A 26,700-nucleotide genomic window follows, 5' to 3' on the forward strand; every position below is an offset into this window, starting at 1 on the left:
AGTTCCTTTCACACCCCAAAAGGTTGGAGAGTGATTTAGTTTTGTTAATGAAAGCTTAGGCCTGGTCTACAGTACAGACCTATAGTGGTATAAATGCATGGCTCGGGGTGTTAAAAATCCACCCTCCTGAGCAACATAGATGTACCGACCTAACCCCCTATGTAGACAGAACTGTGTCGGTGGGTGGTGGATTAATTACACCAGTGGTTCTCAACCTTTTTTTAATGTGGGGACCCCTAAAAATTTTCACATGAAGGTGCGAACCCCTTTGGTAATCTTAGACAAAGTCTGCTGGCCCCCAGGAGTCTGCAGACCACAGGCTGAGACCCACTGAACAACGCCAATGGGAGAAGCCGGCAGCTGCGTCAGTGCAGCATCTGAAGTGTAGACCTGCGTGTGGATTGTGTCTCTCGGGTCAGTAGTGGGAAGAGGGTCCTTGGAATCGTTGAGAGCACGAGGCCCTGGAGATATTCTAAATCTCTTCCTTTGCTTCCTCTCCTCTGCCTGTGACTGTGACCTGGATCACTGGATCTACTAGTTCACGTTTGTCCACAGTTCTTCCATATACGTTGAGGGAGTGTGTTTCTGGGGTAGTTTAACTCTTGAGGGGAGCTATAAGGGTCTGCAGCCAGCGACATGAATTCACTGAGATGCAGTAATCGCCCTGAATTGCACGGCCTGGAGTCGTCTTCATGTGAGTACAAAATGGAATTTGTAAATCAAAATATCCCCCTTTTGGAGCTGTGTGTTTCCTGGGCCACATGGCTGCAGCTCTGAGCTCTGAAACGATTGCAGACTTGCTAGGCTTTTCTTGCCTTGCCGTTGGGTTGAGCTGGCAAATGGATCTTGTATCTCTCATTCTGTTCTGTGCAGGTGGCCTGTGTCTTTGAATCCAACAGTTTTTTCAGCGCCTCCCGTGACAAGACAGTCATGATGTGGGAGCTACACAGGAACTCAGGGCCAAGCCAGCACTTCCCAGGACATGACTTGGTTGTAACTGGACTGGCAGTAAGCCCAGGTGAGGCCCAGCTGTCTCCTACTGCTGGCAGTTGCAGTAATGCTGGTTTCTCTGCCCTCTCTTACATAAAGTCATTGTGGTTGTAGACTCTTTACAGCTGTGCACAGGTTCAAGGGACAACACCATGTGCAAGTGGGACATAGAGACCGGGGAGTGTCTGTGCAGAGCTGCCATCTCCAGGAATCTGGTAAGAGCAGATGTCCCTGTTTGCCCTAGAATGGCAGCTCCCTACCCACTGGCTCGTGTGCATGTGAATCTATGCAAAGGGGAAGCTATTTTTGGTGCTGCCCTAGCAGCAATGCAGCGGTTTCCTTGTGTGTGTGGTGAGAGCAGGCCTTGCCCCCCACACAAACTCCAGTTGCATGTTTCATTAATGCTCTGAGCTCAGGCAGGCCAGGGCAGTAGTCTCTGAAAGCTGTTCCCAATGGATGGCACTTCAGGGGCCCTGGTGACTGGTAGTGGTGGGTCCACCTCACCAGATGCCGAGTTTGCACTGATCAGCGTATTTGAAAGCAGTCTTTGCAAGGAGGCCAGTGGTGAGTGGGCGCATTCTCTGCCCCTCCAGATAATGCAAAAACTGCAGAGCATGTGGCTGGTACCTGGGAGGTGTCTATCCCGGGTGTACTGCATCATTTGCTTCCCAGGACTTTGTCTGGCCACTTCTGCCAGCCTAATATTCCCCTGGGGAAACCCAGTGGTGCAGGTGTAACCCAAAGCTCCAGGACATGGGCCCTAGCTTTCCAGAATGACTAAGGTGAATTCTAGAAGAAGCCTTTCACACCAGGTCCCTGCTTGATCACCCAGGAATCCCGGCAAAAGTCCTAAGCCTAGAGCTCAGGCCATTGGATCAGAGGCAGCCTGGAGTGAATGGGTGCAACTGCCTGGGGGAGCATGGGTCACACTCAGCAGTGACTTCCATGCTGAGGAAATTGAATGTGTCTTGGGCACCTTGGACTTGTCAGAAGTGAGGTCCCTGCCCCAGAGCGCTCAGTGGACAAGGCAAAACGGGAGGAGCAAGAACACAACAGCATTTTAGCGTAATCCTGCACGCATCCCAAGAGCAGGAAGAGACCCCAGCAGGAGGGTGTGAGGTAAAGCGGGCTTCAGCTTCCATTCCGTCATCTCCGCACTTCAGTTCCTGCACCGGTGGCATCTACTTGCAGCACACGTGCTATTCTGTCACTTCCACTCATTTCTTACCAGTCCTTTAAGACCCTGCTATAGTGTCTGAGAGCTGGGATAGTGCAACACTGATTTGCTCTCATGCCAGTGTGATCACTGTACGAAGCAGTGATTGTGATAACCCAGGGGTCGGTCACCTTTCAGAAGTGGTGTGCCGAGTCTTCATTTATTCACTTTAATTTAAGGTTTTGCGTGCCAGTAATGCATTTTAACATATTAGAAAGTCTCTCGCTATAAGTCTCTATATTATTGTCATATGTAAAGTAAGCAAGGTTTTCAAAATGTTTAAGAAACTTCATTTAAAATTAAATTAAAACGCTGACCTTACGCCGCCGGCCCGCTCAGCCCACTGCCAACCTGGGGTTCCGTTCACCTAGGCCGGCAGTGGGCTGAGCGGGGCCTGCGGCCGGGACCCCGGCTGGCAAGGGGCCGGCAGCTGGGACCCCAGGCCGGCAGTGCGCTGAGCGGCTCAGCCCATTGCCACTCAGCTCGCTGCCGGTTTGGGGTTCCATCCGCCGGCTCCTGCCAGACAGGGTCCCGGCTGCCAGCCCCGCTCAGCCCGCTGCCGGTCTGGGATCCCGGCCCTGCCCACGTAGAGTGGGTACATACCTTCTCCCTGGTTCTAGCCCATTCTCTTCCTCTCTCTCTGCACTGAGCTGAGGGTGGAGTGCACTGAGCACAGGGCTGGGAGTGAAGGAGAAGGCTGGGGGTTGGGGTGCAGGTTCTGGCCAGGAGCTAGAATGAGGGAGGGGGCTCAGGGTTGGGGCAGGAGGTTTGGGTGTGGAGCGCTTACCTGGGCAGCTCCCATTTGGTGTGAGGGGTGCAGGTGGGAATGTGGGCAGGGGGAGTGCAGGAGCTCCCGTTTGGTGCTCAGGGTGAGGGTGGGAATGTGGGGGGTGCAAGAGTCAGGGCATGGGGTGTGGGGGGGCTGGGGGTGAGTGAGGAGGGTGCAGGAGTCAGGGCAGAGGGCTGGGGGCATGTGTGGGGGGGTGCTGGAGTCAGGGCTGGGGTCATGGGGGGGTGCAGGGGTCAGGGCAGAGGGCTGGGGTGTGTGGGGGGTGTAGGGGTCTGTGTGGGGGGGTGTAGTGGTCAAGGCAGGGGGCTGGGGGTGTGTGTGGAAGTGTAGGGGTCAGGGCAGAGGGCTGGGGTGTGTGGGGGGTGTAGGGGTCAGGGCAGAGGGCTGGGGTGTGTGTGGGGGGTGTAGTGGTCAGGGCAGGGAGCTGGGGGTGTGTGTGGAAGTGTAGGGGTCAGGGCAGAGGGCTGGGGGTGTGGGCTAGGGTCATGCGGGTGGTCCCAGCCCCCTGCCCAGAGCGGCTCACAGCAGGGGGCTGGAGAGGATGTGCCCTGATTCCACCCCCCAGGCCCCTTCCCCACCTCTTCTCCGCCTCCTCCCTGGAGCAGCAAGCAAGCCTGCTGCAGCTCTGCTTTTTCCCCTAACCACAAGGGCCATCAGCTGATGGGCGGCAGGGAGGGAGAGGAGGAGGGGCGGGAAGAGGGGGGCGGAAGAGGCGGGGGCGGGGGGGAGCTTGCCTGCCCCGCAGCAGCAGCCGGCAGGACCAAGCTTCTTCATCCTGCCCCGACGGGGAGGGGCGGAGAAGACCGGGCCAGGGCGGGCAGGATTTTTAACGGCACGCTGCTGCCTGCCGGGGTCCCGCCTGGGTTTGGCAGCGGGCACTGAGTGGGGCCGGCGGCTGGGACCCGGCAGGCAGCAGCGTGCCATTAAAAATCGGCTCTCCTGCCATCCTTGGCATGCGTGCCATAGGTTGCCGACCCCGGTGATAACCTGTTGCACATGGAGCTCCCTTGTCTGCCTTTGCCTGGCATGCGAGTTAAGGCTCACGGCTCCTCGTGTGAGGCAGGGTATGTCCTATCCCCAGGGCCGGATTAACTTTTTATGGGCCCAGCCCTGTGCTGCCAGTATGCCCCTTCCCCTTGGGGGCGGGCCCGCACCACACCTCCCCCCTGCCCAGTACCCCACCCTTATGTCCAGCACCCCCTTGCCCACAGACCTCCACCACAGATCTCTATGCACAGCCCTCACCCCTCCCAGAGACCTCCCCCGCTGGTCTCCCACCACAACTGCACAGCACCCTGCACACCACACTGCTCACCCAGTTCCCCCCACCCGTAGACCTCCCCACTGCCCACCACCTTCCTCACAGTCCCACCATCCCAGCTGCACAGCACCCCATATTCCTGAGGGAATTCTGCACCAAAAAATCAAAAATTCTGTGCACAGTATTTTAAAATTTTGCAAATTTTATTTATCAATAAATAAATGTGGAGGCTCCAACATGGCAGTGGGAAGCACAGGCCACTGGTTAAATGGAGGTGGGAGTTTACCCTGCAGCCTCACCCCATCCCACCCCGGAACAGGGACTCAGCAGTGAGGCTGCACCTGAACCTGACACAGTGCAAGGGCCAGGCTTGCCCCAGAAACACCCTGCCCCCTGTGCCAGGCGCGCCAGGTGTGGGTGAGCAGGCTCAGCCTGGCAGCAGGATCCAAGTGCAGAGGGACTTAGTGTGGGGGTATCCAGGTGGGGGTCAGAGAGTTCTCTGTGGGGCAGTCAGGTTGCGGGCGGCTCAGTGGGAGATCTGGATGCACAGAAGCTCATTGGGGGGTTCCGGGTACCGGGGCAATGGGACTCTGCAGGGGATCCAGATGAAGGTGTTTGGGGTCAGCGGGGGCGTCGAGGTGCAGAGGAGGTGGGGTTCATTTTGGTGGAGGTCCAGGTGCAGGTGGTAGGGGCTCAGTGGGGAGGGTGTCTGGGGGGGCCCATTGATGTGGTACAGATGCAGGGGAGGTGGGGCTTGTCAGGGTGAGGGTTCGATGGGCCTAATTAACAGGGGAGCCCCAGCTTGTACCAAGGGGATGCCGCATGCTGGGCTCCAGCTTCCCCCCTGGCCTCACTTCCCTCATCCCCTTCTTGTCCCCATCCCATGCCCCTTCCCCACTGCTCCATCTCCTCCCCAGGCTTGGGGGCAGGGGGGAACCTCCCCCCAGCACTCACTGGCGGAGCGGGCTGGGGCCAGGTCACTCCACTTCCTGCCGCCTGGTGATTGCAGGGCAGGCCCGACCCCGCACTCACAGGGAGGTGGAAGTGGAGTGACCTGGCCCCCGCCCGCTCCGCTCTGCTCCCCCGGCTCCCAGACTTTGGGCGAGGCGGGAACCGCCCCCAGCACTCGCCGGTGGAGCAGAGTGGGCTGGGGCCGAGTCACTCCACTTCCCGCTGCCCGGTGAGTGCAGGGCGGGCACGACCCCTGCTGCAGTCCCCTGGGATGTAGCTCAGGGGAGGGGCCATGGGGGGGCAAGGGGCGGAGTGGGGGTGGGGCTGGGGCGGAGCAAGGGTGGGAAGAGGCGGGGTGGGGGAGGAACAGGGGTGGGGGCAGCTTTCCTGGCCATCTCAGCCAGCCGGGGGATTGGGCTGGCTGGGGCCCCTTCTGACTCTGGGCTCGGTGCCGTGGTAAACCCGGTACTGCCTATCCCTGTGTTCCACTGGGCAGGCTGGGGCACTGAAGGGTTAGGGCCATGCCTTAGCCCACCTCAAAATCAGGCTCCAGGAGCCTTGCCCAAAGGCAGAGAGTTGAAATGAGTCAGGACTAGAACCCTGAATTCCTGCTTACAACTCCACAGCACAGAAGTCACCAGACTGGGTCAGACTCAAGGTCCAGCTAGTCCCGCCTCTTGTCGTCGACAGCGTGCAGCGCCAGCTACTTGAGAGGAAGGGGCAGGAATCCCTGGAGAGGACAATGTGGTGTAACCTGACCATGAGGAAGCTTCTTTCTGACTTCCTTAAAGGTGGTCTTTTGTCCTGAGACAGGAGAGTTTCTGACTTCTCTATTTTGTAGCCCATCTAATGGGACCAGGGACATGTCAATTACCCATAGAAATGTCCCGTTGGGATTTTGTGTTTAATCCTACAAAGCCCGTGGCCTCCATGGTACCCTACTGACCAAGTCCCCTCTCCTCCCTTGTTGCACCTCAAATCACACACTGGCTACTAAGGGAGCAGCATTGATGGGATCCAGAGGTAGCTCCACCCAGCCCTCCTGGCTCCAGTGATGGCTGCTTGGGACAGAGGATGGCTGGGCCACAAGAGCAGTGTATGTGTGGGCAGGGGTCAGTCTGGGCTGTGTTAGGTGGACAGGTTTCTGGTACTACTTTCCCTTCGGCAGGTAACACACCTGTGCTGGGTTCCTGCAGAGCCGTTTGTCATCCAGACGTCAGAGGATAAAACTATCAGGTAAAGCCTAGTGGTGGGGACCAACTGCAGAGGTGGGACTTGGTGTAGTCAGGAGAATGTGGGTGAGGGGTCCCAGAGCTTTGTAAAACCATCCCATGGACAGTGCTAGTGATTAGACCTGTTGGTGGGATGGGGGCTGCTAATGGCCTTGGACTGCATAGTTGCTCACTTGGGTCCAGGATGAGTGCCTGGGCATCCCCAGACCAGTGCAGTATGGCTGTTGGGCGCCTTTCTCTTTCACTGGGTGGGTGGCAGTGGCAGCTGTCATTCCTCATCCCATCTTTTGGCAGGCCAGGTGTTTCTAACCCTGTTGAGGAAGTAGACACATCAACAGAGAACTTCATTACTGCTTGAACGGGGCAATAAGGAGGTTATTGTTTGGCGTCTGCAGCACAAACCACAGCAGGGAGTGGCTTTGTAGGCTAGTGAAGTTGTCTCCCAAGCTCTGTTGCTAGAAGCAAACCTTGTGCTAACCTCGCATTTCGTGGAGAGCATCATCTACAGCGGGGTAGCGCACGATCAGGGCACCAGTGCTGTGAGCAGTACCGCTTGCCACTGGCTGGAAGCTATGTTAGTATTTGGCATGGCTTTATCATCGCTGATCAATATTGTTACCGTTGCTGGAGAAAACAGTGAGTTTGCAGACAGCGTGCATGATACGCAGCAGAGCAGGACGGTGACGAGCTATAAGAGGAGCAATGTCCAGGGCTGCCCAGCCCTCTCCCAGGCAGAGGGGGCCACCAGCAAAGAAAAAAAAACAGCATTTCAAAGTGGCCAAGATGCAAAATCCCCATGTAGCCGAGCTACAGGGTGGGAGATGGATGGGGCAAAGGGAATGGGGCTGAAAACATGTTGTGGGCTGAAGGGCGAAGCATTGTTGTTTAACATGAGTACTGCAGTAGCGTCTCCTCAAGGCCCCAACCCAGACCTGACCCGTTGTGCTAGGCTCATAGAGCTCGCAGGCTAGATCTCAAGGGAGGAATGACTCTGGCTTGGGTAGAGGGAAGGAGAGCTCCAGTTCACACACGTGGAGCACCACAAAGAACTAGAGAATTGGCAGGTCTGGGCCAGAACACGGGGATGAGTCATGGAGCTCGGTAACGCTTGAAATAGAGGAGGAGAGGCCCAGGCTGGAGGAGTGAAGAGATTGGGTTGTGCATATTGTCATGAGCATGCATCAAAATAGCCAGTTTGCATTCTCTTCTGAAGATTCTGCCCCAGTAACTGGCCAGATGTTGCTAGGAGTTCCAATCACTGTATTAACTCTCCCTCACTTGTTCTTTTTTCCTCCTTTCCAGGATCTGGGACAGCCGGGAGCTGCAGGTGGCCCATACGTTCCCGGTAAAGCAGTATATTCAGACCTACTGCGATGTAAGCCAGGACGGCCGGTACTGCATCAGCAGCAGCAATGGCTTTGGTGGGGAGGGCTGCGAAGCCACAGTGAGTTTGCCAGCTGGGCAGCAAATTGCGGCTTGTTCTAGTCCTCTCCTGAAATTGTTACCTCTAGACAGTAGCCTGTCTCACGGGCAGCGGGGCTCAGTGGGTTCGCCTCGGTGCTCTGAGAGCAATCCTGCCAGGAAGTGCAGCCTGCACGCTGGACTGGCTTTAGCCTTGGTATTATCCGTTGGGGCTTGCTCCCTGCATCGTGCGTCTCTTTAAGGCTTTTAAAAAGCTTTCTTTTGTAATAACGAATGCTCTGCCTTCATCACAGCGCTGGGATTTCAGCTCCACATGGGACAAGCTTTACAGAAAACACACAGGCAAGCTCCCTGCCCCGGGGAGTTTACAGTCTAAGGCCTGATCCTGCCACCTCTTCAGTCCACGCGTAACTCTGCACATGTGTATCCCCAGGACTCTGTGTGTGGGACTCTGCGTGTGGAAGTGATTGCAGGCCTAAATGATGGCTTTAACTGAGACATGTGGCTGTAAGAGATGCCAGGAAAGAGAGAAGTGACGAGCACTTATTAGAGAGAGAATTACCTGTCTGCTCAAGCTGGACGCGTAGAATGTAGTGAGAGAATGTAACCTCTTGAAATGCGTACTAATGAGAAATCATCCCACTGGGTTTTGACTCTTTGAGGGGAGCTGATCCCTCCCAAAGCCAGTAGCAAAATTCCTATTGTGTTCGGTCAGTCTAGAGTTTGACTCTGCATTTAAAAATAAACTTGGCATGGGGCTGGGTCCCACAACTGTCTTGCTGATTGCAAGGCGGTACCCCTGCAGCTCTGGGAATGTGGCATACACCATCCCATATCCGCTGCGGGGAGGAGTGGAAGACAAAGGCTGGAGAGCAAACCCAGAACAGGTGTGTGAAGGAGTTAAGACTGGCAACAGGCTGTCTGCTAGCAATGCAATGGGGAGATGAGGGGAACGAAGCACCAAGCTGGGACGCTCGTGTAAACCTCCGTGGGTATGTTTGTCTCAGGCTCGAGATACGTGGCCGTATCAGTGTGGTGACAGGTGCTGAGTGAGGACAGCAAGGAGGTTCCTGGGAGATGTAATGATTGGTTTTTCTTTGTAAAGCAGCCAAGCGTGGTGAAGGAATAGTAACAAATTGGTGAAGTGGCCTTCGGGTTGAGCTCTTTGTGTCTGTTCCCTTGCAGCTGTGGGACCTAAGGCAGACAAGAAGCCAAGTGCGTGAGTACAAGGGGCATTTCCAAACCACTACATCCTGTGTCTTCCTTCCCAAGGGTCAAGGTCTGACCCCAGTCATTGCCACTTCATCACATGACTGCATGGTGAAGGTCTGGAACCAAGACAACGGAGGTACGGCCTCAAAATGTGACTTAGGAGGAACCGCGTATTGATGGGGTGTTAAAACATCCCTCTTTATTCCTCTCTCAGATGGTTGATGATGGGCTACTGAGCCTTTATCCCAGCAGTCCCCAAACTTTGGAGGGTCGCGCCCCCCCTTACCCATGTCCACACCCCTCCTTCCCGGGGCCAGGAGTGGGGATGTGGCTCCAGGTGGGTGGGGGGGACACAGACAGGGTTAAGGGGATCGAGGCTGGGGCCTCAACTGGGGATGAGTCTGGTGTTGGGAGCCATAGGCACCGACTCTGTGGGTGCTCCGGGGCTGGAGTACCCACGGAGAAAAATTGGTGGGTGCTCTGCACCCACCAGCAGCCAAGCTCCCTGCCCCAGCTCACCTCACCTCCGCCTCCTCCCCTGAGTGTACCTCTCCTCCCCCCAGCACTTGCCTGTTTCGTGGTGAAACAAGCTCTGGGAGGGAGGGAGGAAGAGCAGGAACGGGGGGGTGAAATCAGGGGAGGAGGCGGGGAAGAGGCTGGGTTGGGGCAGGGATTTGGGAAAGGGGTTGGAACGGGGGTGGGGAAGGGGCGGGACAAGGGTGGAGTCGGGGCGGGGCAGGGGAGGGTCGAGCACCCTCTAGCCTAAGCCGGCACCCATGCCGGGAACAGGGCCAGGGCCATGGCCAGGGGCGGGAGTGGAACTGCAGTCAGGCTGCAGTGGTGGCTGGCAGCTGGTCCTGGGCCAGGAACAGAGCCGCAGCCAGCAGCTCAGGCTGGGAGATGGCAGGGGCCGGGAGTGGAGCTCCTGCTGGGTGCAGAGCTGCGCCGAGGCTGGGGACGGGGCCAGGCGTGAGACTGGGGACGCAGCTGGGGGCAGGGAGGGGCTGGGTGGTGCTTCCTCCCCACCCGTCATGGGGGCTGGCCTGGGCCCCACCACGCCCCCCCAGACGTTCCTCCATGCCACCATAGGGGGGTGCACCCCACAGTTTGGGGACCTCTGCTTCATTCTGTAGGTCATTGACCCAGATCCAGCCTATGGGGTTCTGACAGAAATGGCTATTTCGTGGCCTGTGATAAACAGCTTGGACTCAGTTTCTATATCACAAAAATAATGAGTGCTCAGATTTGTAGCCTCGGAACTCAGTCGCATCCTGATTAAAATGAAAGATAAAGAATAGAGTTTTACAGATGAGACAGTCCGGCAGCCGGGAGGACAGGATAACATATGAAAGGAAATGCCAAGGAGTTGTCCCAATTGGACTAGAAGCTGTAATTGCATTTTGGAGCCAGGGCCTGGTGACCAAACATTCCCGCTCACTTTGATTGATGTTCCTACTCACTTCTGTGACTGGGAATTACAGGCATTATGGGGTTAATCCTACTTGCTTCCCAGCCCCTCCCACCCCGGGGGTGTGATGAGGCTAGGTCTTACAATGATCAGAGAACAAAGAGCAAATACCTCCTAAGCACTATTAGACTGGGAGGGTTGGGTTAGTTGTTGCTTATCTGCCACCCAGTTTAGAATACAGAGAGAGGAAAGAGAGCTCTGGGAAACAGCTGAATTTACAGCTCTGGTGATGTTAGCAAAGCACAGGATCTTTGATCATGTGGGGTGTGGTGTTGCCAGAACCTCTTGATGGAATTTTAGCTTTAATCTAGGTGCAGTTCTATGTACATAAACCAGTATGAAATTTAGTTACGTACAAATTCCTGTGGTATGCGGCCCTTTTGTAACCCACATGTAGAGCTCAGAGTGTTGTAGAAATGCCATCTTCCCATTCTCAGCTTGATGCTGCGAGGGCAGAGGTGAACAAAACTGCAGAAGTGACTCTCTAGAGACTGGCGATCCTTTTTTATATTTCCCATTCCACCGTCTGACTTGCAGGCAATGCATCTACTGTAAACAGGAGTTTGCATAGACTCTCCCTCTGCCCACAGACAGTTCAGCTTCCTGCACACACCCATGCTCATCCCACAGTCTGCTGGTTGTAGAGGCCACTCTGCAGGTGTCTGTGCTGCCTGCCAGCCCTGGCAGTGAAGGAACCTGAGCTCAGGCTGGATCCACGATAAACTGCCTTAATCCTCCTGCATGGATGCAGTGTGTTGAATGGCATTATTGGTATGTTAGCCTCAGTCTTAACCAGCAGTTGATATCTGCACTTGTTTTAATAGTAGGTAAACTAAGACTCTGAGTGCAAAATCGTGTATTATTAATTTGTGTTACGATAGTGCCTAGGACCCCAGTCATGGCCCAGGACCCCAAGCACCCAGGGGCTGTACAGACCAACACTGAGTGAATTTGATTCTGTTTGCCTGTTTCGTAAATACCCTGTGAAAATCACTGCTGGTGCCACTGGGATGGGAGGAGCTGCTACAAATGCCCTAGAAGACACATGACATTAGGCTGTCTCCAGATACAGACGCAAATATTATGCTGAAACCTCCTTCATGTTGGAAATAAGTTCAAGTCTAAGTCATTCAAACAGCCCCGCACACCAGTCCCCACAACCAGAATCAGACCAAAGTAGTGCAGCCCTCAGGAGACTGAACTGTTGTGTGCCACAGGCAGAGAGCCAGGGTAGCTGGTGGGTGACCGAGTTGTGCCAATGCCCAAGGACCCTGCAATGACAGGGAATTAAATGAGTGAGATATTACCCAGATGATCCTTGCTAGTGATCTGCACCCTATGCTGCAAAGAGGGTGAAAAACCCCAGGTTCCTGTCAGTCTGACCTGGGGAAAATTCCTTCCCGACCCCCAATTTGGTGATCAAATGTACATTGCAAAAAAAATGTAATAAAGAAATAAGCAGGGGCAGGGCGAGGAATTTGTGTGGCATTAATTAGGATTATCTCCAGAAGTGCAGTAACGAATAATTTAATTGGCATTGGAAGAGAGGCTTGTTTTAATGTCCATTGGTGGTGATCAAAATCATCAGGAGATGCCGAATTAATATGACGGCTGACTGTGTTTTCTGCTCTGAGGCTAATGTGTTACGGGTGGCACCTCCTGCAAAGCAGTAAGGCTCTAAAGTTCTGAGGTTTCTTTCTGAACGTGACCCCACCCCCGTGCCTGAGAACAATAAATCCAGCAACAATTAGGCCAAAGGAATTAATGTGCTGGTGAAACAGGACCCTGCAGACGAATCACTGTGAGAACAGCATGTTCTGTGTGATGGCAACATCCTGAGGTGGAAATCTGCTAAATGATATCACCTAAGCAAAACAAATAATCCTCAAGCATAGATCCTTCCGTGGGCTATTGTAACGTACCAGCTATTACGAGAGGATGTACAGATTCTCACAACCCCTTGTGTAATGGGTACCTGAGAATGTGTTTCAAACTGTGCCAACCCCGTTACTGTCACAATCAGGTGTTTTTCTGTATCAGTGCGTATTAGGACTGACTCCTCCATTGTCTCAGGCTTGCAGGAGTTTCTTAAGGCTATGTTGGCACCTGAATGGGCTTCAGATCAGCACTCAGAGAGCCAATCGGAGGCACTGCAGGAGCTAATCCTGAGAGCAGCCCCTGCAAAACAAGCCCTGCAACAGTCTGGAATCCCAGCTCACAATCTGGGTGACCTGCTGTCTCTAAACTCCAGATACAGACTGCACCTGCTTGCCATGTCATCTCCCCTTAATCTCTGTTCCCGTCCGCCACTGCGGGGGGAATGGAAGAGCAAAGGGATGGTGTGACCCAGGTGGGGCCTGGTTTTGTGCTAGTTTTCATGTATCTGTCATGGGACTGTTGAGCAGTAGAAGCTCTCACTTCTTTGGGTTGAGAGAGGGGCAAGAGGGAACCTTGATCATGTCCCTTTTTTAATCCTAGAAATGCCAGCTGCTAACACCTGGCTTGCAGAGGGGCCCATGGCCACTAGGAGCCCTAAGAAGGCTCCTACAGCAGGGTGCTGTGGCGGTAATGTCAGGTGGGAGAAGTGCCTGACCTGGGAGACAAAGTGGGGCTAGATTTCATATGCTGGGCCATGGCTTCCTTTGAGTGTCATCCCTGTGTGTCTGTAGAAGGGTCCTGTAACTGCACCCCCCCTTTAAAAAGCCACTGTTTTCTGTAGGTCAGTTGTTTGTTGTCTCACTGGTGAAAATGTACTTCTGAATTACAACGAAATGCATCTGACTGACTGATGCTTCCCTGCTCTCTCCACAGCCTGCCTGGCCACCTTGTGCCTTGATGGATCCGGACCCCTTGCTTCCCTGGCTGTCTGTGACAGCTCCACACTTCTCTGTGCCAGCTTCAACTCGGGAATTCACTTACTCAGGATAAACAGCATTAAAGGGCTGGAGCTCCAGGAGGTGGCAACATTCTGATTCATAGTGACCCTCTCTGCCCCAGACCATCATGGTCAAAATCCAAAGCGGGAACCGCCTCTCTGGTAAAGAAGGCTCTCAGTCGCTGGTATTCGTTTCCCGGCTGACTAGGTTTAATGGCCAGGCACCTGTAACATCCCTAGCCCCAAAGCAGCAACAATGCAGAGCCAGGAGGGTCATCAGGTTCCAGTTTCTGAGATTATGGAAACTAGCTGCATCCATTTTTAAAGCCAAGTCCTAGATGCATTTAGGCCAAATTTTAACTTGAAATGAGCCTTGCACATTTGATGCACAAAATCACAAGCGAACAAGTTATAGGTCTAACACTTGGTTAGATGAGAAAGAAAGACACAAGAAGAGACTCTACTGAAACAGGCTGCCGGCTTACAGGGAAGTGTGTTTCTGGGAACATCCTGCTGACCACGGTGGGGTAGCCTCCATTCTGTCGTGCAAGCATCTATTCCTTGCTATGCTGCAGGTTTCGTGGCTTTTCTTGTTACAAAGAGCCTATCAAGGAAGGCTTGGATGCTTGTCAGCAGAGGTAAGGAAAAACCATGGATCGTTGTCCCTCTTCCCTTATCAATGTTATGATGGCGTCCCCATTTGTTACCCCCGAGGTCACGCCACCAGGGGAGAGTCTGGTTCACTGAGAAGCCTGGGTTACTGATGCTGTGTACAGTAGCAGACTGAGGAACAAAGGGACCGTTCTGTTATCTCAGGGTAGAAGCCAAGTACTGAAGCAGCAAACTTGCTACAGTTCTGAAAACCACCTTTCAGATGTCAGCGTGTGGAGTGAATGGCTTGTTTTGGAACATACCAGTGACTGGCTAACTGAATGAACGTGCTAAGGTGTCAGGCTAGAGAAGGTCAGCCACGTTCTCATTGCTCAGGTTCAGGGTGCTGTTTAATGGAGCCGAACGCTGTGCCCCAAAGTGAATGCTTGTTCCACCACCAGGGCTGGTGTACATGCACCCTGCTGGACGGGGTAGAGAATTCATGCTCCTATCTTGTCACCAAAAGCTTTGGCAGCAGCTGTGAAGGTAGCTATTTCTCCCCAATCCAAGGGAGAAGCAAGCTGATAAAGAAGACTAATGGGATGGCAGAAATAATGACATGTTCTTGGCACATTGCCAGCCTGTTGAGCGGATGCCATGGCTGAAGAATTCAGGGAGATGTGGCACAGGGAGAGCCCCAGAAGAGGGGTTAGGGAGAGTTTTAACTTCCAGGTAAAGCTGATTCTGCAGATGGGATGGTGGGTGTTTTTAACAAGTTTGCCTGGTCTCAGCCTGCCCCTTTTTGCCCTGGTGTGGTGCCTAGGGTGATAGCCAGCTTTTCAGTGCAGAAAGTGGTCCAGTGAGTCAGTAACCAGCTCTCAGATGCCTTCCTTTCCGTGGCTGTGTTTGGCTCTGAAGTTCACGGTGCTCTGGGGAAAGTTGTCTGTCCAGCACTGGCAGAGGCTTCTTTTCCTGATCCAGTCGGCTCGGAGCTCACAATGCCAGCTCCAGTGGCTGCTGTGGGGTTACTGCTGACTGAGAGGCCATGAATGAGAGCAGAAGTAGGCAAGAGATCTTTCCTCTCCTCTTTGTCAGAGGCTGAAGAGGATGCTTAGTATAATACAGGGTGCTTCTCCACCAGGAAAGGCTACTGAGAGAGTTCCATGTACGTACAGATCGGGCTCCCCTGTGGGGTTTGCAGGGGCTTGCCAGTCTTTGGCTGGCAGCCTGGAAAATGCCGTCTGTGTTGATTAATATCCTTGATTGGTGCTTGATTACCTGGCAGTAGGAGCTACGGCCCAGATCACATGATATGGATGATTTGTGCCATGCTGTCAAAGGGTGCTGGCCCGTGGAAGGGTCACCCCCGTGCAGTGGGGATGCTGCAGTGGCACAGAGCTGAGATAGAAACTGCTATGTCACCCCTTCACTGTGCTGTCCAGTGTCACGCACTGGGTCTGACGCTCGTGCATTTTCCCTCTGCCTTATGCCTGCCTGCAGCCCTGATGGAGTCTCAGGCTTCCAGCAGGGCTGCAGGGACTCAGCAATACTCTTCCTGCATTTACCGCCCTGGAGCAGCTGTGGTGCCAGACACCAGCACTAAAGGCAGGGAGTCTCTTTTCTGCTCCCCGGGCTGACACCCAGCCTGCCTGTGGTGGGATGAGGGGAAGCTGGAGGAATGGAAGATGGAGGGTAATGAGGAGAAGGATGGAGAGCCCCACCCCTAACAGCCCTCCAGGCTGCCTAAGGCTCACTTGTCCTTCTCTGCACAAACGAGCCCATTACCTCTCCTGTAGTCTGCCCTTGGACACCCCCTGCATTGCCTCAGCCCTTCTCCCTCCCCTCATGTTCTTCCCACTGCTCGGAAGGGAGAGATTGGTGATTCTCACTGGTGAGAAATTTCACACGTGGAGCTGCACAAAACTTGGCAGCTGTGCCCCGCCCTGTTTGTGGCGTAGGGGTGTGGCCAGGGGATCCCTGGCCAGGGTATTCTCCCTTGGACAGGCCATTGGCTGGTAGGCTAATTGGCACTACCTTAGGGTCCTCTGAGTTGCGTTGCTGGTCCGGCCTGGCAGGCAGCTGGCCCTGGGCTGGTGCCGTCTTTCCCGCTGCTTCCTGAATGTGGCTGTACACTCCTTGGCCAGAGGCGAGGTTCTGTAGATCTACATTTCCAGAGACAGAGTCTTTGGGAGGGAGGGGACCCTGGGGCTATGGGCTCCTGACCGTCTGGCTGCTCTACGCTGCAGAGTAGAACTAGATTAAACAGGTGGTGCTAATCTGCACTGTAATCCCTAAAATACCTGGAATATTCCCAACTGATTTACTTAATGGCATTTTGAGTTGCTGCCTTATTGGTCCCCAAGGACTTGCCTCTTTGGGGTTCTTGGGTGGCCTGGGAGATCCCCTCAGCACATGTGAACTGTGGGTGGGGGGGGAGGGGTTCTCCATCATGGCATTAGGTGAAACCCTCCCAGTTCACAGCAAGCTGTGTCCTTGCTGCTGCTGTTCCCTCACAGTTCTTGCCTGACAGAGCTGCCTGCTACGTATGTGACTATGGCTAATAACTCTTACATAGGTCCACACTGGGAACTGATACCCCAGGGGCTAAAGGCTAAACTGCTCCATGTCTCCTGGATTCACTGTGTCCATGTCTTGCCCAGAGACCCAGCTTTCTGTGGGGTGTTGCAATAAGGCCCTGGGGCAGGGTGCATGTGTGGTCCTTTAGGATCTGCAGGGCATGCTGCCAAGGTGAGCTGTGCTCTGTGAAAACACAGCTGGGAAATGGTGATTGTCAGCCCCTTCTAACTGGGCCAGACCTGATCAGAGTTACGTGCAGCCAGCAAAAGGCACATCTCAAGCTCCAAGACAAAACCTGTCAGAGGCTGAGGTGTGAGAGCTGCTCAAAGGAAGGTCACAAGAACCTCTGCCAATGGAGAGTGTTGGGCAACCTAACAGTGACACCCAGATGTGATCTAATGTGGTGCTTGTGCCAGGTCTAGGGGCGATGCCCGCTGCAGAGCCCATCACCTGGGTCCCCTCTGCCTAGACTGCTGAGACTGTGTGGTGGGGCAGTTCTTGTAGCACTGGCTTGGATTCTGGGCACTTTTTTCGCACAATTATACTTGAGCCAACTAATTTTTTTAAAATTATCTGAATGCCCACCAGTTAAAATGGCTGCTGGGGTGTGTAATATAGTCTTGTTGTGTAATGTTGTTTCATGTCTGTCCTCAGTGATCTGTCCTTTCCCCTTTTCTCTTGTAGGGATTTGGATTAATATCAGTGTACAGCACTTTCTGTAGCAATTTGGCAGCTTTTCACTTACAGCACATCAAAGGGTCTTTTAAAACGCATCTCTGATTTATGTCAAACTGTGCCCCTCACTGGGGCCAGACAGTGCACGGGACACATGGCCCATTTCAAGCCCTGTCATGGTTGCTGGGGCTGGAAACTGACCATCCAGGGTTTAAAGTTTTATACTAAGGACTCTACCAATGTATCGTTAAGCTGACATTGATGCAGCATGGAAGTAACAGAAACCCTCCCTCCCAGCTGGTGATCCCTGATAACCAAACCCTGTCCTGTGAGTTGCCATGTGAGCTGAGGAGAGGAGTGTTTGGAAGGGATGCACAGTGAGGCAGGAGACTCCAAGTTGCACCAGTGTAGAAAGGTCACACTTGAGACCTACCTTTGGAGAGTGACATGTTTGTCTGCAAGTTAGGCCAAGATATGCGGCAGTGGCTGTCTGCATGTGGTGGAGTTTAGCAAAAGCAGAGATTCATAGATTCATAGATATTAAGGTCAGAAGGGACCATTATGATCATCTAGTCTGACCTCCTGCACAACGCAGGCCACAGAATCTCACCCACCCACTCCTGCGATAAACCTCTCACCTATGTCTGAGCTACTGAAGTCCTCAGATCATGGTTTAAAGACTTCAAGGAGCAGAGAATCCTCCAGCAAGTGACCCGTGCCCCATGCTACAGAGGAAGGTGAAAAACCTCCAGGGCCTCTGCCAATCTGCCCTGGAGGAAAATTCCCAACCCCAAATATGGCGATCAGCTGAACCCTGAGCATATGGGCAAGATTCACCAGCCAGATACCCAGGAAAGAATTCTCTGTAGTAACTCAGATCCTACCCCATCTAATATCCCATCACAGGCCATTGGGCCTATTTACCATTAATATTTAAAGATTAATTAATTGCCAAAATCATGTTATCCCATCATATCATCTCCTCCCTAAACTTATTGAGTTTAATCATAAAGCCAGATAGGTCTTTTGCCCCCACTGCTTCCCTTGGAAGGCTATTCCAAAATTTCACTCCTCTGATGGTTAGAAACCTTCGTCTAATTTCAAGTCTAAACTTCCCGATGACCAGTTTATATCCATTTGTTCTTGTGTCCACATTGGTACTGAGCTTAAATAATTCCTCTCCCTCTCTGGTATTTATCCCTCTGATATATTTATAGAGAGCAATCATATCTCCCCTCATCTTTTGGTTAGGCTAAACAAGCCAAGCTCCTTGAGTCTCCTTTCACAAAACAGGTTTTCCATTCCTCGGATCATCCTAGTAGCCCTTCTCTGTACCTGTTCCAGTTTGAATTCATCCTTCTTAAACATGGGAGACCAGAACTGCACACAGTATTCCAGGTGAGGTCTCACCAGTGCCTTGTATAACGATACTAAAACCTCCTTATCTCAACTGGAAATATCTCACCTAATGCATCCCAAGACCGCATTAGCTTTTCTCATGGCCATATCACATTGGCGGCTCATAGTCATCCTGTGATCAACCAATACTCCAAGGTCCTTTTCCTCCTCCATTACTTCTAATTGATGCGTCCCCAGCTTATAACTGAAATTCTTGTTATTAATCCCGAAATGCATGACCTTACACTTCTCACTATTAAATTTCATCCTATTACTATTACTCCAGTTTACAAGGTCATCCAGATCTTCCTGTATGATATCCCGGTCTCTCTCTAAATTGGCAATACCTCCCAGCTTTGTATCATCCGCAAACTTTATTATCACATTCCCACTTTTTGTGTCAAGGTCAGTAATAAAAAGAGTAAATAAGATTGGTCCCAAAACCGATCCCTGAGGAACTCCACTGGTAACCTCCCTCCAGCCTGACAGTTCACCTTTCAGTATGACCCGCTGTAGTCTCCCCTTTAACCAGTTCCTTATCCACCTTTCAATGTTCATATTGATCCCCATCGTTTCCAATTTAACTAATAATTCCCCATGTGGCACAGTGTCAAACGCCTTACTGAAATCGGGGTAAATTAGATCCACTGCGTTTCCTTTGTCTAAATAATTTGTTACTTTCTCAAAGAAGGAGATCAGGTTGGTTTGGCACGATCTACCTTTTGTAAAACCATGTTGTATTTTGTCCCATTTACCATTGACCTCAATGTCCTTAATTACTTTCTCCTTCAAAATTTTTTCCAAGACCTTGCATACTACGGATTTCAAACTAACAGGCCTGTAGTTACCCGGATCACTTTTTTTCCCCTTTCTTAAAAATAGGAACTATGTTAGCAATTCTCCAATCATACGGTACAACCCCTGAGTTTACAGATTCATTAAAAATTCTTGCTGAGATGAGACTGAATAAATATGAAATCATCTTAGATGACCACCAAGTCTGACTGTACTGGCCCAGTGGGCACACCTGTATTGATGGCAATGGGATTTGCCTTCCTATGTCAGTGCTAAAGCTGGCCCTGCCAAATACTCCTCGTTCATCAGCAAACCCAAGTCCAGGTTCTATCTGTCTGTAGTGAAGGCAAGGCTGAGTACCTGACTTGGAAAGCACTGTCAGCTCAGATGAATACCGCCTTTCCCTCCCTTCTCTGCTCTTTGTGGGCTATGGTCTAGGTTAGACAAGCATTTGGCCATTTAAAAAGGCAAATTGTAATAACTGTTGCTCTTACTGGCCCTTTACATTCATTACTGTGTAAATAAATATCCCCTAAATTTGCACCTGGTCTCCATTAGCCTCCATTTTCATTATTAGCCAGGATGGTCAGGGATGCAACCCTATGCTCTGGGTTTCCTAAGCCCCTGCCAGATGCTGGGACTGGATGACAGGGGATGGATCACTCGATAATTGCCCTGTTCTGTTCATTCCCTCTGAAGCACCTGGCATTGGCCAGTGTCGGAAGACAGGATATTGGGCTGGATGGATCATTGGTCTGAGCCAGTAGGACTGTTCTTGTGTTCCTGTCCCAGAAGAGTTGTTCCTTGTTCTCTAACGTGACTAGTTAAGGTGGAGCTGCTGCATCATCTCACTCCCTTTCTTAATCTCCTGTGCTTTAGAGCCATCTTGTGAGGAAGAAGTACCTCTTGCAAGGGACTGTTGAGGTTTCTCAGCACCTTGCCGAGCTGGGCCCTGGATGAGTGAGTTGTCTGTTCCCTGCTGTCACTGACTCACTGAATGGCCTTGAACAAGTCACTGCATCTCCTTGTCCTCCACTTCCTTGGCTGCAGAGTGGGGATGATGGAGTGCTGTGATCTCTGGATGAAGGGGCTATATACACAAGTACTAACCCTGAGTGTGTCCAGCTGTGCTGCTCGGGGCACTTTGCTGAGGAAGGGGAGTGTAGTTAGCATGGCCAGAGGGGAAGCAAAGGTGCAGAGACAGTGCGCCTTGCCCAAGGTTTGTCCTGCAGTGACAGAGCTGCACTTTGCGGTACTGTGCTGGCTATTTCTGCCTTCTCCATTTCTCAGCCACTTCTAGGGTTTAATAATCAAGTCACCACAATGCCACCTGTATTTGGAGTTTGGCTTTGCTTATCCCCATCCATCCAACTCATCCCCAGAATGTAGGCCATGCAGATGGGGTTGCTGTGCTGACGGTTAGTCCCACCTACCCTGAGAGTGCTCCCTTTTCATCAGTCTTCAAACCATCTGAATTCTTGATCCCCTTTTCTAATGTGACCCTGGTTTCCTCTGCCATTAGCCCACCTTGTGGGAAATCTCTGCATCTGACCTCTAGCCCACCCACTGAGGCAAAAGATTCCCATCCTGCCTCTGACCCTGTTATTCTCACTGCCCCTTTAGCCCTGCCTTTCTTTCTCTTTCCTTGTTCTCTGAGCTCTAGAAAGGGGTCTCCTTTCCATCGTCCAACGTGCAGAACTAGAGAGATTCCAAGGCCAGAATGGACCATCTAATCATCTGGTCTGATCTGCATAGCACAGGCCAGAGAACTGCCCCGATATAATCCCTCTCCTTAGTCTGCCCCTTGCCTTTTCACCCACCATGTTGCTGCTCCTCGTTCCATAATCCCCCTTTCTTGGCACCCCCACCCTTTTTCTCTCCAGCTTCCTCTGACTCCTACTGTGTGAGCATAGGCATGGGAACTAGGAACCCGAGGTCTGGGCTGCCAGCTCAGGAGCAGACAGGGGTAAGGGGGCTAGCTTTCAGCACCCCCACTATTCTAAGTGTTCCTACACCACTGTATGTGAGGCCTTGGCAACAGCATTGTGCTGGGCACTAACTCCTTCCTTTGCCATGGCTCATTTCCCCCTCACACACACCCCACCCTATGTTTTAGCTCACTGAGCTCCCTGTCTCCTTCATGCATTAGACCACAATGTTGTTTTGCTGAATTTCAGCCCTTTCCCATTGCTTTAGCTCTTCCTGCACCAGCATCCAGCAAAGATGTGCACTTTGAGTGAGCTGGCTATAGACCAGGAGCTGGCAGGATCAGACAATGTGTTCTTATGATCCCGATCCTGAATGTGACACTGACATTAGACGAGCTGCTGGTGCTCGGTGCCTCTTGAGCTCAGTTTTATTGTATCCTTAGTTTTGGCATGTCCCCCTTCATTGAATTATGCTCTCTGTGAGCCTCTCACAGAGCGCGGGAGTGTATCTTTCCTCCAGGGATGTGTTTGCCTGACCTCCACCCACATGCTCTGAATGATCATGTGTTTTTGACTCCGGTGCAAGAGACACCTCCTCACTGGTGTGTCACTTTTGTAGAAGAGGCACAAAATGGAAATGGCCTCTTCATACCCTTTCAGACATGCTACCACAGTCTGCGCTAACACTGGTTTGTCAAGGACGAGGAACTACTGTGCTGCACTTTGTCTGTCTTTTTCTACATTATTTTAAAGTAAAGTTTAAGTGTCTGTGCTGGTGGCAATTCTTATTAGGCTAATAAATGTTACTGTAGCAGGGAGCGTGGCACCCCCTGTGTTACCTGTTAGTCTCACCTGAAAGGCGGGATGTGTGTTACTGTAACCTACTTAGCGGATCTTCTGGCACTTTTTACATAGCAAATACAAAGGGAAGAAGTTTTATAGATTCCTTGTTTGTTCCATCACTGCACTGAATGTTACCGCACAGAAGCCAATAAAAATCAAAGTGCACAGGAGTTTTGTGATGGTGAGTTATGTAAAGCTCCCACCCATGGTCAGAAGGGGCCCTAGCGTGCTCTGCTTGCACTGTGTTCTCAGACCCCACTGGCTCCCTGCTGCCCATCACTTGCTCCTCTCGGCCCCCTGGCCCCACCCCCCTACTCCTCTCTCCCTCCTGGCTGGACTCCAGCGCGCCTCCGGCTCCGGGCAGTCTCTGCTTCCCACCACCTGTCGGGGCCCGCCCGGCCCCTCGGAGCTGAGCTTCCTGGGACCGGTGCAGAAGCCTGGCCAGTCTCAGCCAGGTGGGGTGGGGGAGTGACAGTGTGAGGGGCTTGCTTGGCCCCTCCAGGCAAGTGCATCTTAAGAGCGCCTGGCCGGGGCAGGCCCTGGTCTAGCTGCTCACCCCATTCTTGAGGGGTTGGAGTGATTCCCGGCCCCGGGACTGGCTGTGTTGCTGGCTCAGCCCAACAGACACAGTCACCTCCCAGCAGGGCTGGAAGGCAGGGGGTGGGGAGTGGGTCTCTGGGTGGATGCTGGGCTTTGAGGTGGCAGGAAAGATCTGTCTCTGTTGGAGCACTAGGGAGTGGGGATTTGGGGGGGGGGTGCTGGGCGGTTGTGGTGGGACTGTGGGCAAGGGTGATGTTGTGCAGGGTGCTCTGCATTTGTGGGAGGGTGCTGGGCATAGCCATGCCCCATTGCTCCCAGCTAGCCCCTCACTCTGGGGGATTGACGTTCCCGTGCAATGCTCCATTTCCTCCATGGGGGCTGTGATAGAGGGGGAGAGACCCTGTCCAGTGTAGGGTGAGTTCACCCCATTCTTCAAGCTGCCCTTGGTCTCCAGGCCCTGAGAGTGCCCTCCCGCTCCGGCAGTAAGCCCAGCTGGGCCGGGCCGGGCTGCTCCCTCTTATACTGCTGCCACATCTGGAGCATTCCCAGTAGGGATGTGGGGGCGGGGCTTCCTCTACACACAGTGAGGAGTTAACCCTTCCCATCCAATGCAGGGTGCATTCACCCCGTCATAGGGCCCACAAATATGTTTGGCGCCGGGCCCACACAGGCCCTGTTTAGAGCCCCCACTCCACACAAAGGCCAGCCAGCCCTGGAGTCTGCGCTCCCGCGGCACAGATTGCCCCAGGCAGTGGTGCTGTCCATGCTGAGGAGCCAGGGTGAGACCATTGCCATGGCGGCCATCTCCTCCACTGTCCAGCATGCAGGCACTTCGGGGAAGGGGCCAGAGTGCACGTCCCCCACGACCCCAGAGAAAGCTGTAGCCGAGACACTGAACACGGTCTGCCCCTCCGACCCTGAGTCCGCCAGGGGCTCTGTGCACATGCAAGGGGCTTCCCGGCCTTGCTGCTGTTGGCTAAAGCCTGGCCAGGACTGTCAGAAATGGGGGCCTCAAGTCAGGCTCTGAAATACTGGTTTAGGCAATGGAGTCGCTGGCATGATTTCCCGGGGGAGCGGCTGAGCAGTCTGCTGAGGTGAGCACGTGGCCTTTGACAGCCCATCCCCCTCTGGCTTCCTAGCACTGGGACTCAGCCTCCACCCCGCAGGCAAGATTGGGCTAGTGCCTCGCTAGCCACTGCCTGAATGGCCCAGGCTGCTGGGTGTGATGTGACAGGCTCTCTTTGGGAATTGCTGCCCCGCTGTTGAACCTCTGCCACCAACCTTCTCCTGCTGCTCCCTGCCCTGCGGCTGCTGGCCCTGCCTCTGCCCCCAACAGCTGCCTGTGGGAGTTCCCATGGCACCAAGTAGCATCAGGTTCTTTCTTTCAGCCCTGTCCCCTTGCAATCCATGGACGTGGCTCCCCCTGAGCCTCCCAGCAGGGACCTGCAGCCACAAGCTCCTCCAAGTGCAATTGGAACCTCTGGTCACTAGTTCCAAAGCAGTCCCACACGCTGTTCAGTGCCCCACGTGCCCTGGCTGCTAGTCTCTGGGGTCCATATTACCCAACTACTCTCCCACATGCCATTCAGCCCATTCAGCCGTGGTGATTAACCAGTTTACTCCCTCTACTTCGAATCAGAGCTGTATCTTGGCAGCCATGGGAGGGTTCCTGGTGACAAGTGCTGCCTTTCTAAGGGCAATCACCTGCCTGTACCTCCTGGCACTATGATAATACAGATGACAAACAACAATCATCAGCAGCCGACCTAGCTCATCTCCAGTGCTTGTTATCAGTAGATCTCGTAGTGCTTTACAAAGGAAGTCAGTCTTAGCTCCTTGTGTCTGCTGCGGAAACCGAGGCACAAGCATACGATCATAGAAGTGTAGGCCTGGAAAGGACCTCAGAAGGTCATCTAGTCCAGTCCCCTGCACTCAAGGCAGGTCTAAGTAATAAGTAAGACCATTCCTGACAGGTGTTTGTCTAGCCTGTTCTTAAAAACCTCCAGTGATGGACATTCCACAACCTCCCGAGGAAATTTGTTCCCATGCTTAACTACCCTGACAGGAATTTTTTCCTAATCATAGAATCATAGAATATCAGGGGTGGAAGGGACCTCAGGAGGTCATCTAGTCCAACCCCCTGCTCAAAGCAGGACCAATCCCCAGCTAAATCATCCCAGCCAGGGTTTTGTCAAGCCTGACCTTAAAAACCTCTAAGGAAGGAGATTCCACCACCTCCCTAGGTAACCCATTCCAGTGCTTCACCACCCTCCTAGTGAAATAGCTTTTCCTAATATCCAACCGAAACCTCCCCACTGCAACTTGAGATCATTACTCCTTGTTCTGTCATCTGCTACCACTGAGAACAGTCTAGATCCATCCTCTTTGGAACCCCCTTTCAGGTAGTTGAAAGCAGCTATCAAATCCCCCCTCATTCTTCTCTTCCGCAGACTAAACAATCCCAGTTCCCTCAGCCTCTCCTCATAAGTCATGTGTTCAAGTCCCCTAATCATTTTTGTTGCCCTCTGCTGGACTCTTTCCAATTTTTCCACATCCTTCTAGTAGCGTGGGGCCCAAAACTGGACACAGTACTCCAGATGAGGCCTCACCAATGTCGAATAGAGGGGAACGATCACATCCCTCGATCTGCTGGTAATGTCCCTACTTATACAGCCCAGAATGTCATTGGCTTTCTTGGCAACAAGGGCACACTGTTGACTCATATCCAGCTTCTCGTCCACTGTAACCCCTAGGTCCTTTTCTGCAGAACTGCTGCCAAGCCATTCGGTCCCTAGTCTGTAGTGGTGCATGCGATTCTTCCGTCCTAAGTGCAGGACTCTGCACTTGTCCTTGTTGATCCTCATCAGATTTCTTTTGGCCCAATCCTCTAATTTGTCTAGGGCCCTCTGTATCCTATCTCCCTCTCCTCCCAGTTTAGTGTGTCATCTGCAAACTTGCTGAGGGTGCAATCCACACCATCCTCCAGATCATTAATGAAGATATTGAACAAAACTGGCCCCATGACCGACCCTTGGGGCACTCCGCTTGATACCGACTGCCAATTAGACATGGAGCCATTGATCACTACCCGTTGAGCCCAACAATCTAGCCAGCTTTCTATCCACCTTATAGTCCATTCATCCAGCCCATACTTCTTCAACTTGCTGGCAAGAATACTGTGGGAGACCGTGTCAAAAGCTTTGCTGAAGTCAAGGAACAAAACGTCCACTGCTTTCCCCTCATCCACAGAGCCAGTTATCTCGTCATAGAAGGCAATTAGATTAGTCAGGCATGACTTGCCCTTGGTGAATCCATGCTGACTGTTCCTGATCACTTTCCTCTCCTCTAAGTGCTTCAGAATTGATTCCTTGAGGACCTGCTCCATGATTTTTCCAGCGACTGAGATAACGCTGACTGGCCTAGTAGTCCCCAGATCCTCCTTCTTCCCTTTTTTAAAGATGGGCACTACATTAGCCTTTTTCCAGTTGTCCGGGACTTCCCCTGATCGCCATGAGTTTTCAAAGATAATGGCCAATGACTCTGCAATCACATCCACCAACTCCTTTAGCGCTCTCGGATGCAGCACATCCGGCCCCACGGACTTGTGCTCGTCCAGCTTTTCTAAATAGTCCCGAACCACTTCTTTCTCCACAGAAGACTGGAGAAAGAAGTCCAACCAAAACTTCCCTTGCTGCAATTTAAGCCCATTGCTTCTTGTGCTGTCCTCAGAGGTTAATGAGAACATTTTTTTCTCCCTCTTTGTAACAACCTCTTATGTACTTGAAAACTGTTATCACGTCCCCCCTCAGTCTTTCTTTCCAGACTAAACAAATCCAATTTTTTCAATCTTCCCTCATAGGTCAAGTTTTCTTTAATAATTTTTGTTGCTCTTTTCTGGACTTTCTCCAATTTGTCCACATCTTTCCTGAAATGTAG

The 26,700-nt window shown here is 52.6% G+C and overlaps 1 protein-coding gene across 16 annotated transcripts in view; it reads left to right on the forward strand.

The window, feature by feature from the left end:
- Positions 1-22,391, forward strand: part of WDR31 (WD repeat domain 31) — a 46,336-nt gene extending 23,945 nt beyond the window's left edge. For 6 of the 16 annotated variants that reach the window (XM_043530614.1, XM_043530607.1, XM_043530610.1 and 3 more), the window contains 7 exons: positions 874-1,018; positions 1,105-1,205; positions 6,377-6,444; positions 7,743-7,884; positions 9,048-9,210; positions 12,583-12,892; positions 13,354-13,489. In XM_043530614.1, the coding sequence (XP_043386549.1) occupies positions 931-1,018; positions 1,105-1,205; positions 6,377-6,444; positions 7,743-7,884; positions 9,048-9,210; positions 12,583-12,887 (867 nt within the window). In that variant the 5' untranslated portion in view covers positions 874-930 and the 3' untranslated portion in view covers positions 12,888-12,892; positions 13,354-13,489. Of the gene's footprint in view, positions 1-873; positions 1,019-1,104; positions 1,206-6,376; positions 6,445-7,742; positions 7,885-9,047; positions 9,211-11,079; positions 11,314-12,582; positions 12,893-13,353; positions 15,123-20,332 lie in introns of those variants that run through there. The other 10 variants (XM_043530611.1, XM_007067672.4, XM_043530616.1 and 7 more) reach the window with 8 other exon arrangements.
- The last annotated feature ends 4,309 nt before the right edge of the window (positions 22,392-26,700 follow it).

The sequence above is a fragment of the Chelonia mydas genome, chromosome 16 (assembly GCF_015237465.2).
Source record: "Chelonia mydas isolate rCheMyd1 chromosome 16, rCheMyd1.pri.v2, whole genome shotgun sequence".
Lineage (NCBI taxonomy): Eukaryota > Metazoa > Chordata > Testudines > Cheloniidae > Chelonia > Chelonia mydas.